Source organism: Callospermophilus lateralis, chromosome 3 (assembly GCF_048772815.1).
Source record: "Callospermophilus lateralis isolate mCalLat2 chromosome 3, mCalLat2.hap1, whole genome shotgun sequence".
Taxonomy (NCBI): Eukaryota; Metazoa; Chordata; class Mammalia; order Rodentia; family Sciuridae; genus Callospermophilus; species Callospermophilus lateralis.
Window position 1 is genome coordinate 29,266,989 of NC_135307.1, and position 17,809 is coordinate 29,284,797.

The window sequence follows — 17,809 nt, forward strand, 5'->3', positions numbered from 1 at the left end:
AACCTGATTGTGGTTTCCCCCACATTAGTATTAAAAAGTTATCTGTTAGCTGGATACAGTGATTCACATCTGCAATCCTAGCAATTCAGGAGGCTGATGCAAGACGATCACAAGTTTGAGGCCACAGTGAAATTTAGCAAGACTCTTAGCAACTTAACAAGACTTTCTCAAAATAAAAAATTAAAAGGACCAGGAATGTAGCTCAGTGGTAAAGTGCCTCCAGGTGCCAAAAAATTTTTTTAAAAAAATTATTTGTTATGATGGTGGTGCAAATTCTTTTTCAGTTTTCTGTCTTTACTATTCTGGGTTCCCTAGCATCATAATAGAATTATTTAAACCTCCATAACCCATTTAAAGCACACCTAAACAAATACTTTAAAATGCACTGGAATTTGTGATTTAAAATCTTTTCATTTAGACACCCTAAAGTAGGATTGCCATTTTTAGCACATAAATGTTATGTATTGTAGACAAAGAGTAGACATACTTATATTACAAAGATTAAATGATATAAAAAATTTTGTAGTTCATCTGAAATTCAAATTTAACTAGGCAGTTTGCATTTCATTGGTAACCCACTCTTAAAAAAGACCTCTATTAAAGAAGTACTCTAGATTAGACAAAGAGAAATGAAGGGAAGGGAGGGGGAATGGGAATAGGAAAGACAGTAGAATGAATCAGACATTACTGTCCTATGTGCACAAATGATTACACAACCAATGTAATTCTACATCATGTACAACCAGAAGAATGAGAAGTTAAATTCATATGTGTATAATGTCAAAAATATACTCTACTATCATGTATAACTAACAAGAACAAATTTTAAAATATTTAAAAAATAAAAAGACTTCTATTACTGGGCATGGTGGTGCATGCCTGTAATCCCAGCACCTTGGGAGGCTGAGGCAGGAAGATTATAAGTTCAAAACCAGCCTCAGCAACTTACAGAGACCCTGTATCTAAAATTAAAAAAAAAAAAAAAAAAAAAAAAAAACTGGGCATGTGGCTCAATGGTTAAGTGCCCCTGGATTCAATCCCCAGTACTGGGAAAAAACAAGAAGACCTCTATTAGCTACATAATGGAGTTACATTTTCAACTATGCATAAGAAAGACATTTTATACCATAAGGTAGATGAAGCAACATATCCTAATAGGATTCAATTACTAAATGGTCACAGATCTTGAAATGTCTGTATGAATACAGAGTATCGAGGCTATTTTTCAAGTTATTCAGGTATCAGAGTTTGTCCCAAGTTTTCTGGGGGATGGCTCTTGTTTTTTTTTTAACCCTAGCAGATCTGTGAATATGACAATATCACATGGGAATTAGTGAATGGGCTGCATAGAAAATAAGAAAATGTCAGTAGCACATTCATAAAGGGTGAAATGTGAAGCTAATTTGTGGCACATACCTGTAATCTCTGCTTCTTGGGAGGCTAAGGCAGGAGAATTGTAAGTTCAAGGTGAACCTGCATAACTCAATGAGAAAAAAAATGTATATAAAAAACAAAAAGGGCTGGAGGTGTAGCTCAGCAATAGAGCACTCCTGTTTCAAGCCTCAGAGGGTGGGTGGGGTGGGGGTGTGAAAGGGTGAAATGAAAAAGATAACAATTCATATGCCTTTCTCATCAGTTCTGACCTAGTAGTCAGTGTTCAAGGTACCCAATCTATAAAATTGATCCAAAACACTCTAAGGACTTTCTTTAAACTTAGGCTTTTATACATTGTTATACATATATGTTCAAACATTCTGGAGGCTAGAGAAGTAAGTCCAATTTTGGAGGATTGGAAGCTCTATAGAGTACACTAGGTTTCAACCAGTAATTAAATATGAGGTAACAACATCTATAAGCTTGGCCTTAGCATTATATAGGAGCTGGGGAGTAATTTAGGCCAAGTGTAAAAGCTTCACATTCTGAAAATAACAGTGGAAAAACACAACACTTCTGAATTAAGAAAAATAAAATTGAGAGAGGGACATGATTAGAAGGAAACTTCTAGAATTCTACTAATCGCAGTTCCTCAGATTGGTACAACTGATGGCAATCTCTGGATCACCAGTCATCAAGTCAAAGTTTGACAGAGAAGGATGACCCACAGGAGCAGCCTTGCTCTGCTTGAGGATTGTTCAACACTTGAAATGAGCTTCGGATCAGTTCTTGGCTGAAGTCCACCTGGGCCCCCTTTACAAAGGCCAAGCTATCAGAATCAACCACAACTCTTGCCCCACCCTGTTCGAATACCCTGAAAAGACAGGAGGAAGGCATTAGTGAATACCACAAACATCAAAAACAGGATACCCTCTAGGGCCAGAAGTGCATATTCTAAAGCGGGAGATTCCTTATTACCTCTTAATAGGTGCTGATTGTCTTGAAGCAAAAAGAATAAATACTGGGAAATATATATGGACTTGGGCCTGGAATCTAGTCCAGCCTGACTCTCTACCCATTACCCCATGGACTAAGCAGGCCAATTTTCCTTCTACAATTTAGTTACTTTGAATCAAGCCGACCAATCTTACTGTATCCTCACAGTGTCAGGAGGGCGGTGGTTAATCGTCCTTAACAAGCCCTTTAAATCTGGAATAAAATTGCACCTTAAACTAGTCACTTTTTCCCCTCCCACATATTCTGAGGACCCGCCCCCTCTTCCTTGCCTGTCATCGGGGTTGACAACTGTATCCAGTGAAAATTTGTACTGGAATCCCGAGCATCCACCTCCCTCCACCTCCAGCCTGAGGAATTCTGACCCTTCGGTGATTTCCAGAAGCCTCTGAAATGCAATAAGAGGAATCAAAAATGTCAAGCCAGCAGTGGTAAAAGGGTAGTAAAGGAGAGTCCCAGAGCTTGGCTGGGCACCGCCGCCCCGCGTCTGGCCGGCCTTCTTACCCGGACGCAGCTGTCTGTAAGGTGGATCTGCCCTTCGCTAGCCTCGGGGCTGGAAGATGATGCCTCCCAACGCGTCTGAAGTCCCGGACAGGATGCGGAGAGCCTGTGGTGCAAGGGAGGAGGATGAGCCCGGGAGCAGAAAGGGTCCCAGGCGACCCCCACCTGGACGGTCTCACGCCAAACCCTCACCTCCCCCGGGGGCTTTAGTTTCTTATTTGCTCTGGAGGCGCAAAACCTGACACCCTTCCAGTCTTGGTACCTGCCCCTCTGCCAGGGAATGACCGCTCTTAGGGCCGTGGCCGTTAAGGACAGGCCCCTGGCGGCCGCCATCTTCCCCCAACAAACTCCGCCCCTCAGTGCGCCCTTCTCCCCTCCTCCGCCTGGAGTTCAGGAGGCGGGAAGGCGGTCGGTGGGCGTGGCTGCAATGAGGCCCGCCCCCTTCGTGCCTATTAGATAGTGTAGAAGGAGTTTGATTGGCTAGAAGTGCTCCCGATTGCGGAAGAGGGGCCGCACCAGTAGAACCGGGGCGGAGTCCTGAGAGACAGGCGGGGCGGAGCGGGGCTGATCGCTGCTCGGCCCCGCCTCTGAGCGGACAAGATGGGCGGGGACAGCGGGCTGCCTTCTGGCCCCGCTCCTTGAAGCGGAGCGGGGCGGGGCGCAGGCGGACCGCAGGCGGACCTCAGCAGTGGTTGCTGGTGACAGGTCGCCTGACTGGGCTCCTCCCCGCGCCCGCCCCGACTAGTTTATCTTGTGACCGCGGCAGCCACTTCGTATTTCGAGCTTGGCGCCTCAGTTATCCACGATGGGTTTCCTGGCTGTAGCGATCCTGCTCCTGGCGTTCTTCGCTACCACCCAGGCCGAGCCGGTGCATTACAAGGACTGCGGTGAGACCCTCGCCCGCCCGAGATTCTTGCGCCCTCTGCGCAGCGGCGCCCAACGCTGAGACCCCGGGGCCGGGTTGGGCGGGTTCCTGGGATGACGAGGCTCAGCCTGGACTCCGGGTGCTGTTGCCTGGATTGGGGGAGGAAGTACCGGCCTTGACGAAACTTATCGCATACAACTTTGTATCTTTCCTTTGCAACAACTCGTGTTGGGGGGGGGGGTGTCCTTGTACGCTTTTTAGGTGGTCCTCTTGCTGAAGTTCCCTAAAGTTTGCAGGGAAGATATCTGAAGGTCTGTATACAACATAGGGGTTGAAGGAAGGGGCGCTCTCTTTCTCTCCCTCTCTTTCTTCCTTTTTTCTTTTTCTCTCTCCCCCTTCTTTCTTTCCTCCCTCCCTTCCTCCTTCGTTTATTTAGGGGTACTGGGGATTGAACCCAGAGGCACTTTACCACTGAGCTACATCCCCAGCCCTTTCTATTTTGTATTTTAAAACTAAGTCTATCTGGGTGTGGTGGTGCATGCCTGTAATCCCAGGGGCTTGGGAGGCTGAGGCAGGAGGGTCATGAGTTCAAAGACAGCCTCAGCAATGGTGAGCGCTAAGCAACTCAGTGAGACCCTGTCTCTAAATAAAATACAAAAAGGGCTGGGGATGTGACTCAGTGCTTAAGTGCCCCTGGGTTCAATACCCCCACCCCACCCCGCGCGCGGGCGCGCGCGCGCACACACACACACACAAAAAAAAAAAGAAAGAAAAAAAAAGAAAGAAAGAAACTAAGTCTCACTAAATTGCTTAGGTCCTCGCTAAATTGCTGAGGCTGGCCTCAAACTTGCCATCTTCCTTTCTTTGCCTCCCAAGTCACTGGGATTATAGGCATGCACTACCGGCAGAAAGATCGCAAGTTTCCCTTGGGCTATAGCATTTTGTGATTTTTTAATCAGTTTTTCCTCCTATAAAAATCATGTTTCTAATCATATCTTATGACACATTATTCCCTGTTGATGCTGTGGTTGGAATCTTTGTTGGAAAATACAACAGGTATAGAAATTCTGAGTTCATCAATACATTCTACTGTCATGAATAACTAGAAAGAACAAATTTTTTAAAGAAAAGAAATTCTGAGTTCATTTAGTCAAGTCTATAAAATTAATTGTTGGAGCAGAACTCCAGCAGTTGTATTGAAAGGTGGAGTTGGAAAGGTATAATGATCAATGAAAGAGGTCTGAAACTGATTTTGCAAAATATGTGAGCAGGAAGGAAACATGGAGATCACATAGTCAATCGTGAATTCCAGATGTGTTAGATAACCTACCTAAAGTTATACAGCAGAATGGGAAAACAGGGTAAGTTTGCTCCTTTATATCCAGTGCTGGGGTAATAGTAACTGCTTACTAAATATTTGCTGAAAAAGCAAATGAGGTAATATATATTTCCCACTGGGTCATCAAAACTCACGTTGAGGGAAAAGCAAAGTTAGGGACTTGGGAAATAAGAATTAATAAAGGCCTATTAACACTTAGCAAATGTTAAGCAAAATGTTCCACTGAATTAGAGGACTGGCATTTAAAAGATGCTACTATTGCTTCAAACTACTGCCTTTCCCTGCATTATACTGAGTGTCCCACATTGGGATGAAGACACTATGTTAATTGTTTGGAAGTACTGGAGATGAACCCAGTGATTCTCTACCATGTGCTACGTCCCCAGCTTTCTTTTTTTTTTTTTTTTTTTTTTTTTTTTTTTTTTGAGACAGGGTCTCGCTCAATTTTTCAGGTTGGTCCTCCTGTCACAACCTAACAAGTCTCCGGGATTATAGACTTGTGCCACTACACCCGCTAGACTCTATTAATTTTAATAATGCATTTGGTCCTCACAGTCTGTTTTACAGAAGAGGAAACTAAGAAACATAGAATAACTTGCTTAAGATCTCACAACTAGGGGCTGGGGATGTGACTCAAGCAGTAGCGCCCATGCGTTTGGCCCGGGTTAGATCCTCAGCACCGCATACAAACAAAGAAGTTGTATCCACTGAAAAACTAAAAACTAAATATTAAAAAAAAAATTCTCTCTCTTAAAAAAAAAGGATCTCACAACTAGAAGCAGTAGGAAACAGGTGGGTCTTTGTGACCCACTTTAGATTTAAATAGTTCATTAAAAAAGAAGTGAAATAAATCTGGAAATTATTCTATTCACTTGGGGAAAAAACAAACAGGTAAACACCTATAGAAAGAACTTCTTAAAGAGAAGTAGGATTCCCATCACAGCTTTTCAATATACTTTTTTTTTTCATAATTAATAAGCCAGCTAGCATGATTTTTATTAGTTATGACTAATTTGAACACAGACTGTAATATGATCAGTGAATTACAATTTAGAAATATTCATATTATTGAATCACTTTAGAAAAATTACACCAAAATATTACAGAAATGTATATTGATTGCTATGTCAGGTTTTTTTCCCTTTTATTTTTTTTTAATTTTTAATTTGTTTTAATTAGTTATACATGACAGTAGAATGCATTTATATACATTGATATATCATACATAGATGGGATATCATTTCTCATTTTTCTGAGTATACATATTATAGAATCACATTGGTCATACAGTCATATACATACATACAGTAAGAATGTCTGTTTCATTCTACTATCTTTCTTAACCCCATATCCCCTGCCTTCTCCTCCTTTCTCAATTTACTTTTGAATTGACAAATATAATGTAAAAACTTCAGCACCCACATCAAAAGATTTTGCATTCCACTTTCCACCCACTTTCCCCTGGGGTGGGATTTCCTCAAGTGAGAAATAGAACTAAGCAAACTTTGGTTTTGTAATGTTTGCAAGTTAGAGCTCAGTTTGTTCTATTGACCCTGGAAGTTCAAGAAGCTCTTGTTCTTGTAAGGAAAAAAAATGGATAAAAGAGCTACAAGTACAACTTTTTACTTTGATCCTACTAGATCATGTGACCTCGCCTTTAAAGAATCAGGTAGACTATAGACATTGAAAGCCTTAATGTAGGTGCTGAGATCAACAGATTGTTAAAGTTCAGGGATTTTTGTTTATTTTCTGTCTACAAAAGGTGGGATGAAGTGAAAGAGGGTACATCTCATACTATTTAGAGTGCTGAATATGTTCAGTTTAAGAAATTTACTATAAGTGGGGTATGGTGGTGTTCATCTGTAATCCCGGTGAATAGGAAGGCAAAGGCAGAAGGATCACAAATTTGAGGCCAACTTCAGCAACTTAGCAAGGTCCTAACCAACTTAGCCAGAGACTTTGTCTCAAAATTAAAAAAAAAAAAACAAAAAACTTTAAAAGGGCTGGGTATGTAGCTCAATGGTAAATTGCCTCTGGGTTCAATCCCTAGTATCCCCCGCAAAAAAAAATAGCTTTGCTATAAAGGAGAAGCAAGCTGGGGAATAAGTGTTATTTCCATCTTTGCTGTTGCAGTTGGTCAATATAACTTTATTTTTTATTTGATTGGAAGAGTCTGCTTTAAAGAGACTCTTCCACCAAGGGCAAGCACAGAGAAAGCAAAGTGCATCCACTTGGGCTTCTCAAGTCATGTCCCACTTTTATAGTATTAAGCTAATTTGGTGACTGCGCCAAGTGTACTCTCAGCCTGCAATTTGCCTGCTGTTTTCATGCATTCTGCTTTTAAGACAGTAAGACTCCATTCTATTGACTACAAACATAATTTCTGTCCATGAAGTGTATTTGAGGTTGGAGGCTCAGCTTTGGTGTCAAACTAAGCCATCCAGGAATAGCTATTTAGATTAAATTAAGGGATTGAATCCAAATATGATAAGCATAATAAAGACTTAAATGGCACTACAGTGTTGCAGATACTCATCTAAAAGCTGCATGTGTGTTAACTCACCTACCCTCTAAGGCAGGTATGATTATTATTTCCAGATGATAACTGTATTGCCCTGAAGTTACATGGTAAGTGGTGGAGCTGGTGAGATTTCACACCCAGGCAGCAGGCTCCAGAATCTGCCTCTCAGCAATGATGGCTGAATAGCAACACTTGACTTAAACTGTTACTGTTAACCAGACTCCTTACTCAACATTCTCTTCCATTCAACTGTCCAGTTTCAGGGGCCTAGATAGGGAAATGGGATTGTTTTTCAAAACTTGTACTTAACTGGTGCAGGTGGTTACACACACCTGTAATCCCAGAGGCTTTTGAAAGGCTGAGGCAGGAGAACTGCAAATCCAAAGCCAGTCTCAGCAAATTAACAAGGCCCTAAATTACTTGGGGAGAACCCATCTCTAAATAAAATATAAAAAAGGGCTGAGGATGTGGTTCAGCATTTAAGCACCCCTTGGTTTAATCCCCAGTACCCCCCCCCCAAAAAAAGACAAACATTTGTGTGTGTGTGTGTGTGTGTGTGTGTGTGTGTGTGTAGCATTTATTATGTACAAAGAGCACATTTGTCCTTGATTAGAATGAGATTAAAAGAAAGGAAAAAAAAAAAGACACACTCCCTGCCTCAGGGACACTTTAGGGACCACTGATTTAGAAAGACACCAGAGCATGACTAAAAGATGATGGGAGGGATAGGGACAAATGGGGAGCAGCTGGTATCGGGATTGCAAATGGAAATAATAGTACTACAACTTAAGTCATCCCTGGTGGCCCTTGTGTGCTGCTTTACAGACCTGTTTTAAAATGGAAGGAGTTTCCTGATACCGCCACCCCAGGATCTAAAGTGGGAGCTGGAGGGCTTGCTTACTCTATCTACTACATAATTTGCTTCTATCAAATAGGAACAGTTTGTAACTCCTTTTAGGGAGAGTTAGTTCAGAGACTTATAGAGAATATTAGCTATTCCTTAGTATCTTATTCTCTTCTTTTAGCTAACTCCTTTTAAACCTAATTTGTGAATCATTAATTTTTGAAACTGCATAATCAATTTTTGAAACTGGCAGGTCAGATTAATTCTATTGATGACTCTTCCTCGAATCTTCCTGCACTGCTTTATTTTTAAAACATATATAGTGTTTGTAAGCATATCATTTAGTTATATAGATATAGGCCAAGTAAGAACTTTAAAGGAAAGGAAACCTAGACTCCGTGTTCTTGTTTAACACAACTGATATTTCTGCCATCTTGACTGAAACAGCCCTATCTGGAGTGAAGTTAAATTTGGGTCCTAAGTTTTATTGGAGCTATAAAAACCTTGACCTCTGTCCTCTTTATCTCTTTGATTCTTGAAAAAAAAAAAAAATCAAGGTCCTAATGACTTAGTCAAGATTTGAGGCACTGCCTATTATTTTTTGAGCCAAAATGTCTCATGACTATAGAGCAGGACTCAGGTTTCTTCCCCATGGAAGACAAGAGAATCCAGTACTATGGAAAGAGTGCAGTTCGCAGTTCAGAAATGGAAATAGCTTCTCTCAAGAGTCATTTCCTCTCAAGATGGAAGGTAATTCTATCTAGGGTCATTCCTCTTTGCAGGGTTAAGATGGTCATTCTTAAATTTCTTAGTCCACTTGCAAATGGGTGGGCTTCAGGATCAAATTTAAAAAGCCAAGACTGGACATTCTGACACATTTAATTGTTTTACCCATACCTTTAGTAGTACTGCTTTGTTTCTTTAGGAAGTCAGGCTGAGGTGAAAAAAATGAAGAGATTTCAAGAAGATAGGATACTAGGTTTACCAAATGGTTCACCAGGAGTTTAAGGAAAGGCTATAAAATCTGGACAGCAGTTTCTTCATCACTGAAAATTACAAAGGATATGGGGTTGAACCTCTAAGACAAAAAGAGAATAATCATGAGGTGAAGGAAACCTAACAAGCTTTTTTTGGTTGAGTTTGAGCCAGGATCTTCATCCAGGTTCCTCAAAGAGTTCTCAGTCAGGAATTCCTTAGGGTGTCCTTTCATTTTTCACCGTGGCTGTGTATGTAAACCTTCCTCCAGGTTCCAGTGACAGGGCTTCCAAGTCTTGGACCTGTCCATTCTAGGCAGTGTGACCTTGGAGAAGTCACAGTAATCCTTCTGCTCTTCTGTTTTCTAACCTCTAAAACAAGGATGGTAAAGTCATTGTGCTGTTATTTTTATTTTTTTCCTTATCCTCAGGGGCCTCAGCTTTCTCTCGTTCTTGCCACCCATGATATAATCTTTATTCTAAACATAGAATGACTCAGGAGCTAAGAACCCCTGGAGCCTGGAACTCTAAAGAGGTTCTATCTGTTCTGAGTTCTGGCAGACTTCCCAACAAATAATAAGCACCTTAAAACAGAATTTGCTTTTGAAGAATTTGGGGTAGAAAGATGATATAACTTTTTTATTTGTTTTGCAGTACCGAGGGGTGAAGACAGGGGCACTCTACCTCTGAACTTCATCCCTAGCCCTTTTTTTAAATTTTGAGACAGGGCCTCACTAAGTTGCTGAGACTGGCCTCAATTTATGATCATCCTGCCTCAGCCTCCCAAGTAACTGGGATTACAGGCACATGCTACCACACTGACTGATGTGACTCATTTCTGAGCTTCCTCCTTGGAAGAAAAACAACCTTTTAGCTATTTTTATATAAGGTGCAGTTTTTGAACAACTTTCATCAAATTTACATACTTACATCTTTGCTAGAAAGGGGAAATAGGAATATTTTGATTAAAGGAAGATTAGGGCAACTTTTGGGGGTTTTTTTTTTTGGTACTGGGGATTGAACCCAGAGGTATTCTACTACTGAGCTACATCTTCAGCCCTTTTTTAATTTATATTTGAGATGGGAACTTGTTAAGTTGTCCAGATTGGCCTTAAATTTTAATCTTCCTGTGAGGCAAACATTTTCAAGGCCTAAGTTTAAATTGTGACCCCCCTCCTTTACCATTTGGAATGCAAAATAAGAATCTGGAAGCATTTGGAGTTTCTTTGGTTGTAGTTTAATCTCTTTAATATAATCTTTTGTGTGCATGGTATCTAACAAATTTATCTTTCTCTTTGTCAAGAGACTAACTGACTTCCTTTTTGTCCAATTTATAGGATATGATTTTAGCAGCAAGACAAACCAAATTCTCATTTTTAATTGAAAGAGTCCATACCAGGAAAGCATCAAAAAATAACAGGCACTCACTAAACGGGAGAGAGCGACCTTTCCGTTAGGTAGTGGTCAATATTTCCACCTATTTCAATTCATTTTTTCTTTTTTCCCAGGTTCTAGAGTTGGAGTTATAAAAGAGGTAAATGTGAACCCATGCCCCAACCAGCCCTGTGAACTGAAGAAAGGACAGTCCTACAGTGTCAATGTCACCTTCACTAGCAGTGAGTAAACATGGTTTGACCTTAAATTTATGCATCTAATACATCAGGTATTAGAATCAACATGGGAACATAGGGGTGGAGGGTTGGCAGTCAGGAATTCTGTGACCTCCCTTCCAGTTTGTGCAAAGCTGGATTCACTATTCCCTTAGACACCTTTCTTGTACCAACTTCCTATATACCCCTTTCTAAGAGCCCCTGGCTCCCAGACTCCCTCTAAGCATGGAGAGTGATTTTCCTGTGTTCACAGGTTAGAAAAGACAGCATGACTTTTCTCTGTCCTACCTTGGCCCATATTGCACAGCAGGATTTTAGGGAACAGATCTGGTTACAGACTAACTTTAGTACAGATTCCAATTCTATAAACTTTGTAACCTCCCCAGAATGTTATTTCAAGCACCCTACCTTTCAGCCATTAAGCCTGCAACGCATCTGAAAATGAAGGTACAATTAATACTTAGTAGCCTCTGTAAGGTTTAGAGAATCCACTGGGAAACACAAACCACGTCTGAGCCGTCTTCTTCAATGTGAAGAAGCAGTATTGGGTTGTTGTCATGTGCCACGTTCATCACCTTCAGATTGCCAGAAAGAAGAAATGTAAAATGTTTATTTCTGGATAGAGTATCTACCTTGAATCTGTCTCTCATTTCTGTGCCATGGAACTTGACTAGACAGTCAATAAGAAAACTCAAAGTGCCTGTCATGTCTTTTCCATGAGCCTACAGACTGCTCTAACTGTGAGCTCCCTATTCTCTCTCTTGCACTGCACCATGGCCCCTCAATTATTAATAAATTAAAAAATCAGATGCAGTGGTGCATATCTATAATCCCAGGGGCTCAGGAGGAAGGAAGATTACAAGTTCAAAGCCAGCCTTGGCAATTTAGCAAGGCCCTAAGCAACTCAGTGAGACCCTATCTCTAAATAAAATACAGAAAGGGCTGGGATGTGACTCAGTAGTTAAGTACTCCTGGGTTTAACCCAAAAATAAAGAAATAAAAGAAATGCCTTCTAAACATAGTCATCCCGATCCAGGCAGAAAGAATGAAACAGCCATTACTCTACATCTCCAAAATACCTATCAGCTCATGACTCTTGATTAACTTCATAATACCTTTATTCCTTCTGCCCATTCTATCATATGGAGGGTAGAGGCTACCAAGAAACGTACCTCTCTTTAATCTTACCTAATATCTAAAAAGTTAACGATTTCATGTTGTAACAGATCATGGTATTAAAATATATTTATATACAATATACTTTTACAGAAACTCATGTAACTAGTAATTAATAAAATTTTACTGCCAAAAAGTAGTTGCTTTCTCAGGTAAGCTTATTTGTCCAGGTAGCTCTGTTCTCCTGAGAAACTATGAAAGGCAGTGGAGAGCAAGGTGGGGTTAGGAGAGAGAAAACAGCTCCTGTTGCCTGGCAGTCTGTGCATCCCTGCAATCCCAGCTACTCAAGAGCCTGAAGCCGGAGGATCACAAGTTCAGGGCCAGCCCGGGCAGCTTAGCAAGACTCTCCATAAAATGAAAAGTTTAAGGGGTTGGGTTTGTAGCTCAGTGGTAAAGTGCTTGCCTCGCATATGTAAGGCACTGGGTTCAATCCTCAGCACCACATAAAAATAAATAAAGATACTGTGTGTTCATCTACAACTAAATAAATATATTTTTTAAAAGAAAAGTTTAAAAGTGTGGGAGGTGGGGGGAGCAGGGATAAAGCTCAGTGGTAGAGTGCTTGCTTAATATACAAGAGACCTGGGTTCAATTCCTGGTCTCCCACCGCCAAAAAAGCAGCCCCTGTTGATTGATTGCATGGTGCTAGGTACTGAGCATAACTTCGAGGAGAAGTAGACCCTGGGAATTATGAAATGTGGACCTACTGATTTGCTTGAGAACCTATCTGAAGATTTGATTTAGAGTTTTTAGATAGGCTGTTTTCTTCACCTTCTGATTCTTTTTCCTCCTAGGTACGGAATCTGAAAATAGCACAGCCTTCGTGGAAGGCATCCTGATGGGTGTGCCAGTCCCCTTTCCCATTCCTGAGTCTGATGGTTGTAAGAGTGGAATCAACTGCCCCATCCAAAAAGACAAGACCTATAGCTACATGAATAAACTGCCAGTAAAGACTGAATACCCCTCTGTAAGTGACACTGTTGAGGACTCTGGGGACCTTGGGACAGGATTAGAAACCTGAGGACAGGGGACTAGAAATCAAAGACTGGGGAACAGGGCACCTCATCTCTATGATGAAGAAGCAGGAGACTTAAGGGAGAGGAGAAAGATTTGAATGTTAGAATCATGAAGAAGGGCAGATATTTTTATGTGCCTTTGTTCTTTCACTGGACCTAATGACATCATTTTTACATATAGTATTTCACTTGATATCATGAACAACCTGTGTGGAGATGATATCAGCTCTGTCTCAGAGACAAAGAAGTCTGAGCCTTTGATGTTATATAGTTAGTGGCTATAAGAATAGCCTAAGTTTAAAGCTGAGTCTTGTAACTCCCAAGCCTGTGCAATGTTAAAACATTTCAACGAGGTACCAGATAGTTCAAGGTCCAAGTTGACTTAGCATTGTCATCAGAAAATCCTGATTTTTCCTTCAATCTCTTAACAAGAGAACAATACAGTTTGTTAGCTCTATAGCAGAGAGGTAACTTATTGCACCCTCTCTTCTTACCTCTATCTATACCTCTGACCCATCCCTGCTTACCTATGTTTTCTGCCAAGCACTTCTGAGTAGATGGTGCCAGGGTGAGCCTGTTTAAAGGTATGACTCATAGCTGGGTGTGGTGGTACACAATTGTAATCCCAGTGACTAGGGAGGCTGAGGCAGGAGGGATCACAAGTTCAAGGCCAGCCTAGGCAACTTAGCAAGACCCTGTCTCAAAATAAAAAATAACAAGGACTGGAGATGTAGTTCAGTGGTAGAGTGCCCCTGGGTTCAACCCCAATATATAAAGAGATTCACATATAGGGAATCTATGCTTAAGGGATGTTAGCAACCCTGAAGGTCAGAGACAGGTTTGTAAAATAGCAGAGTAGGCCATGTGATCCTGGGACCTTCCAAACCCACTGTACAATGTCTAGTCAGTGCTGCACGCAGGGTAGGTATTTAACATTTGATAGTCACTTGATTTAAGTCACTCTTAAATGAATTACATTTAATTTGAAAATTAGTTCAAACTACATTAGTCAATACTAAGTAAGTGAAGCAGTAGTTCATGCATATAGTCATAAAAAACTTACAAAGCAAGTTTCCAAAAGCGTTTATCCTTGTCAATCAAATATTGCATGGTGAAGAAACCTTTGAGTACAAAAGAGAGGTAGTAACTAATGACAGGTGAGCTGATGTCTACATAAGAAAGGACCTGCAGGTGTCAGTGAGTTAAGAATTGGAAGAAACAGGGCTGGGAGTGTGGCTCAGGGGTTGAGTACCCTGAGTTCCATCCCTGGCACCAAAATAAAAAGTCTTTGGGCCATCTTTTGTGCTTTGACATTTATATTTATGGTTAACAAGAAAGTTGCCTTATACCTAAGAATCTTTCTGTTCCTTAAGATTACTATTGGAGGGCTGGGGTTGTGGCTCAGTGGTGGAGTGCTTACCTAGCACATGTGAAGCACTGGGTTCGATCCTCAGCACCACATAAAAATAAATAAATAAAATAAAGGTATTGTGTCCATCTACAACAACAACAACAAAAAATTACTATTGGAGAAGGTTAGATTAGACTGCCAAATATTAAATGTAAAATTATTATTCCCAGAAGGCTTTATGTAAATGTCATTGATCTAAGAGGGACAAGAATGCTTTATAAATTATATTTGATAGATTGACTTTTAGAATGGCTATTGCTAACACCAAATCATAGGCATAACTTGGTTCATTCCTCTAAGTTTAAGTCACAATTGGTGCCCATTTCCTAAGTGGGTTTCCTAATGGCATGATTTAAGAAGAAAACTATGAGGAATTAGGTGGTTGTTTTTTATAATTTCTATTTAGGCTACATAATTAAGCCACTTATGGATTAAGGTCAAGTCCTCATTTCATTTTTCCCAATTCATTTTCTCTTTTTCCAGATAAAACTGGTAGTAAAGTGGCAACTTGTGGATGACAGTCAAAATTCTTTCTTCTGCTGGGAAATCCCAATACAGATCAAAAGCTAGAGCTATTTGATGCTGATTTGTCTATGTGGAGGTGAGAGGGCATGGGTGGAGGGAGGGGAAGAAATGGGGAAGAAATCCAATCTGAAACTGCATGAGTGCCATAAGATGAAAGGAAATTCATCATGAAAGGAAATTATACCTCTCAACTTCCAAAAGTATCTGAGGCCCTGTTTCTTGAGCGCTTAGAACTGGTACCTTTTTAATATCCTTTGTAAAAAGGTGGAAGGAAAGAAGAGAAAGTGAAGTGAAACCACAGGGCTTGGTTCAACTGTCTCCATTATTTTTTGCTGTTGGAATAAGGTGGGCCCAACCTGACAGAACAAAGGAAGTTGCTTAGGGCTATCAGATACCTTCCCTAGGGCTACTGGGCTTCCAAACCACTTCTGTCTAACTGGGATGTTACATCTACAGGTTCCTCCTCTATAAGTGCCTCACTGAGTCTGGTGCATCTGAACAAGAAATCTGCTGGCTCTGAACAGCACCTCCACCTCCATTGCCTCAACAGTAGTGATCTGTTCTCTACTGATATCCAGAGATTCATAGGAGATGTCATGTTCTACAGCAGAAACTCAGCTGTGGATAACTGGTTCTCTGTGGTTATCTCTTGTCTTTTGTTCTGTCTTAGGTGGTTTTCGTTAAAGGCAACAGTTGGTTACCAGATGTTTGATTCTTTTTTTTTTTTTTTTTTAACAATATTAACTTGTATCCTCTTTCTGAACCTGGAAATGAACCTTCGAAAAATAAAAATTTGTCAGTCTTGTCTTCTGCATTTGGGCTGTGGTCATGTGCTTCTTACACATAGTGCATTCCCCAGACCTGTGGGAGGTGGGTACCCAGTTCCATGTCCCTGAGAGACTCTCTTTCCTCCTTTTTGCCCAGTTAGACCTCATCTATCTTTTGATACAAAGTGACCTTGTTTCACTTTATTTTGCACAATCTTAGACCACAGAGTATGCTTGATAGAAACAGTGAAAGCAAACATCACCTAGTTGAATAATAACACCTGAAAGGGTGAGGCATGGTGATCTTTTGGGAACCATCCACCATGATGGAGAAAGCCTCAGAGATTACAAATAAAATGTGAATTTGAAGCAGGTACTGGTCAAATTAGCTAAAGTTTGGAATTTTCTGCTCTCAATGTAAAAAGTATAATTATGGGGTACACAGTTTGCCATTTCAAATCCACATACTGTGAGCTTTTAGGTGGGACCGGGGTTATCGCGATATTCATAACTGAGTTGAGTAATGAGCACCTTGGAAAGTCATCCATTGTTGTTGTTTTTTTTTTAAGAGAAAGAGAGAGAGAATTTTTAATATTTATTTTTCAGTTTTTTTCAGTGGATACAACATCTTTGTATGTGGTGCGGGGGATCGAACCCGGGCCACACGCATGCTAGGCGAGCGCGCTACGGCTTGAGCCACATCCCCAGCCCCAAGTCATCCATTGTTAAATAAAAATAACTCTTTTCTCAGTTGAGTTCTGATAAAATGTTTATGAGCAGATAATACATTTTGGTCCAGTTCTTATTATGCCCGTAAGTTCCATAGACCCTTGAATTTCTTTGGCCTGTGAGTTTCCCAGGATAAACCACCAGGGGACAGCAATGGGTCAGGAATGAAATTATCAACACCCAAGTTTGCTAGTTAATGCTGGCAGCTGTTGGACCACAGTACCATTTAAGCCATCTTTCATATATCCTATCCCACTGAGTCTAGAGGAACAGCCCCCACCTTGTCTCCCAATGAAGACCCTAAACGTATCAGAATTGTGTGAATCCCAAAGGTGGTTAAGTGCTGTGGTCTCTGGCTTCAAACTGCCTGTGGTTGAATCTGGCTCCACCATTTAATTCATAGGACTACAAATGAGAGCTTTCAATCCCTTCATCTCTCTGTGTTTCAGTTTCCTTATCTGTTAAGTAGGGATAATGATAGGAGGGGAGGGCTGAGAGGATTAAATGAAATGAGGCATGTGAAACGCTTAGATGACCCATGGCATGTATTATACTTGTTGTCAAAGTTAGCTTTTGTTGTAGGAGACAGACACTGTTCTTTGTCTGGAAATAGCAGGAAAATCAAGAGGTTCAGTCTGATGTGTGTGATGTCTCCTTAGGAGCGAGGCTAGCTTCTGAGCACAGGAATTTCCTCAGGGACTCAGAAAAACTCAGTTTTGTTTTTTTTTTTTTTTTAAAGAGTGAGAGAAAGAGAGAGAGAGAGAGAGAGAGAGAGAGAGAGAGAGAGAGAGAGAGAATTTTTTAATATTTATTTTTTAGTACTTGGCGGACACAACATCTTTGTTTGTACGTGGTGCTGAGGATCAAACCCGGGCCACACGCATGCCAGCGTGCGCGCTACCACTTGAGCCACATCCCCAGTCCGAAAAACTCAGTTTTTATACATGTTTGCTGACTCCCTATTCCCAGAAGATTCCTCATGCTTTTTAGCTCCTTTGAGGTTAACAGCTACCTGCCCCACATTTCATACTCCTCTGCCCTCGTGTGTTTAAAAAAAAGGACAAAAGCAGCTCAGCTAGTATAATACACTCTTCCCTGAGAAAGGGAACCCAACAGCTGGATCTATTTACCCATCAGCCATCA

At 40.9% G+C, this 17,809-nt stretch overlaps 2 protein-coding genes across 2 annotated transcripts; one reads left to right on the plus strand and one right to left on the minus strand.

The window, feature by feature from the left end:
* Nucleotides 1–751: 751 nt before the first annotated feature.
* On the minus strand, nucleotides 752–3,249 carry Isca2 (iron-sulfur cluster assembly 2). The gene is made up of 4 exons (XM_076849864.1): nucleotides 3,152–3,249; nucleotides 2,893–2,995; nucleotides 2,661–2,776; nucleotides 752–2,248 (listed from the first exon to the last, which is right to left on the minus strand). Exons 1-4 carry the CDS (start codon nucleotides 3,220–3,222, stop codon nucleotides 2,074–2,076), a joined length of 465 nt encoding a protein of 154 aa, XP_076705979.1. The 5' UTR covers nucleotides 3,223–3,249; the 3' UTR covers nucleotides 752–2,073.
* A 372-nt stretch (nucleotides 3,250–3,621) lies between these two features.
* On the plus strand, nucleotides 3,622–15,984 carry Npc2 (NPC intracellular cholesterol transporter 2). Its single transcript, XM_076848095.2, has 5 exons — nucleotides 3,622–3,776; nucleotides 10,941–11,048; nucleotides 13,013–13,185; nucleotides 15,129–15,246; nucleotides 15,627–15,984. Exons 1-4 carry the CDS (start codon nucleotides 3,695–3,697, stop codon nucleotides 15,213–15,215), a joined length of 450 nt encoding a protein of 149 aa, XP_076704210.1. The 5' UTR covers nucleotides 3,622–3,694; the 3' UTR covers nucleotides 15,216–15,246; nucleotides 15,627–15,984.
* Nucleotides 15,985–17,809: the final 1,825 nt, after the last annotated feature.

Bases quoted from the DNA above. Each gene is read 5' to 3' on its own strand.
- Isca2 (XM_076849864.1), bottom strand. From the start codon at position 3,222: ATGGCGGCCGCCAGGGGCCTGTCCTTAACGGCCACGGCCCTAAGAGCG. The intron at 2,996-3,151 runs GTACCAAGACTG...CTTGCACCACAG, and splicing joins ATTCCCTGGCAGAGGGGCAG to GCTCTCCGCATCCTGTCCGG. The intron at 2,777-2,892 runs GTAAGAAGGCCG...ATTGCATTTCAG, and splicing joins TTACAGACAGCTGCGTCCGG to AGGCTTCTGGAAATCACCGA.
- Npc2 (XM_076848095.2), top strand. From the start codon at position 3,695: ATGGGTTTCCTGGCTGTAGCGATCCTGCTCCTGGCGTTCTTCGCTACC. The intron at 11,049-13,012 runs GTGAGTAAACAT...TTTTCCTCCTAG, and splicing joins CAATGTCACCTTCACTAGCA to GTACGGAATCTGAAAATAGC. The intron at 13,186-15,128 runs GTAAGTGACACT...CTCTTTTTCCAG, and splicing joins TAAAGACTGAATACCCCTCT to ATAAAACTGGTAGTAAAGTG.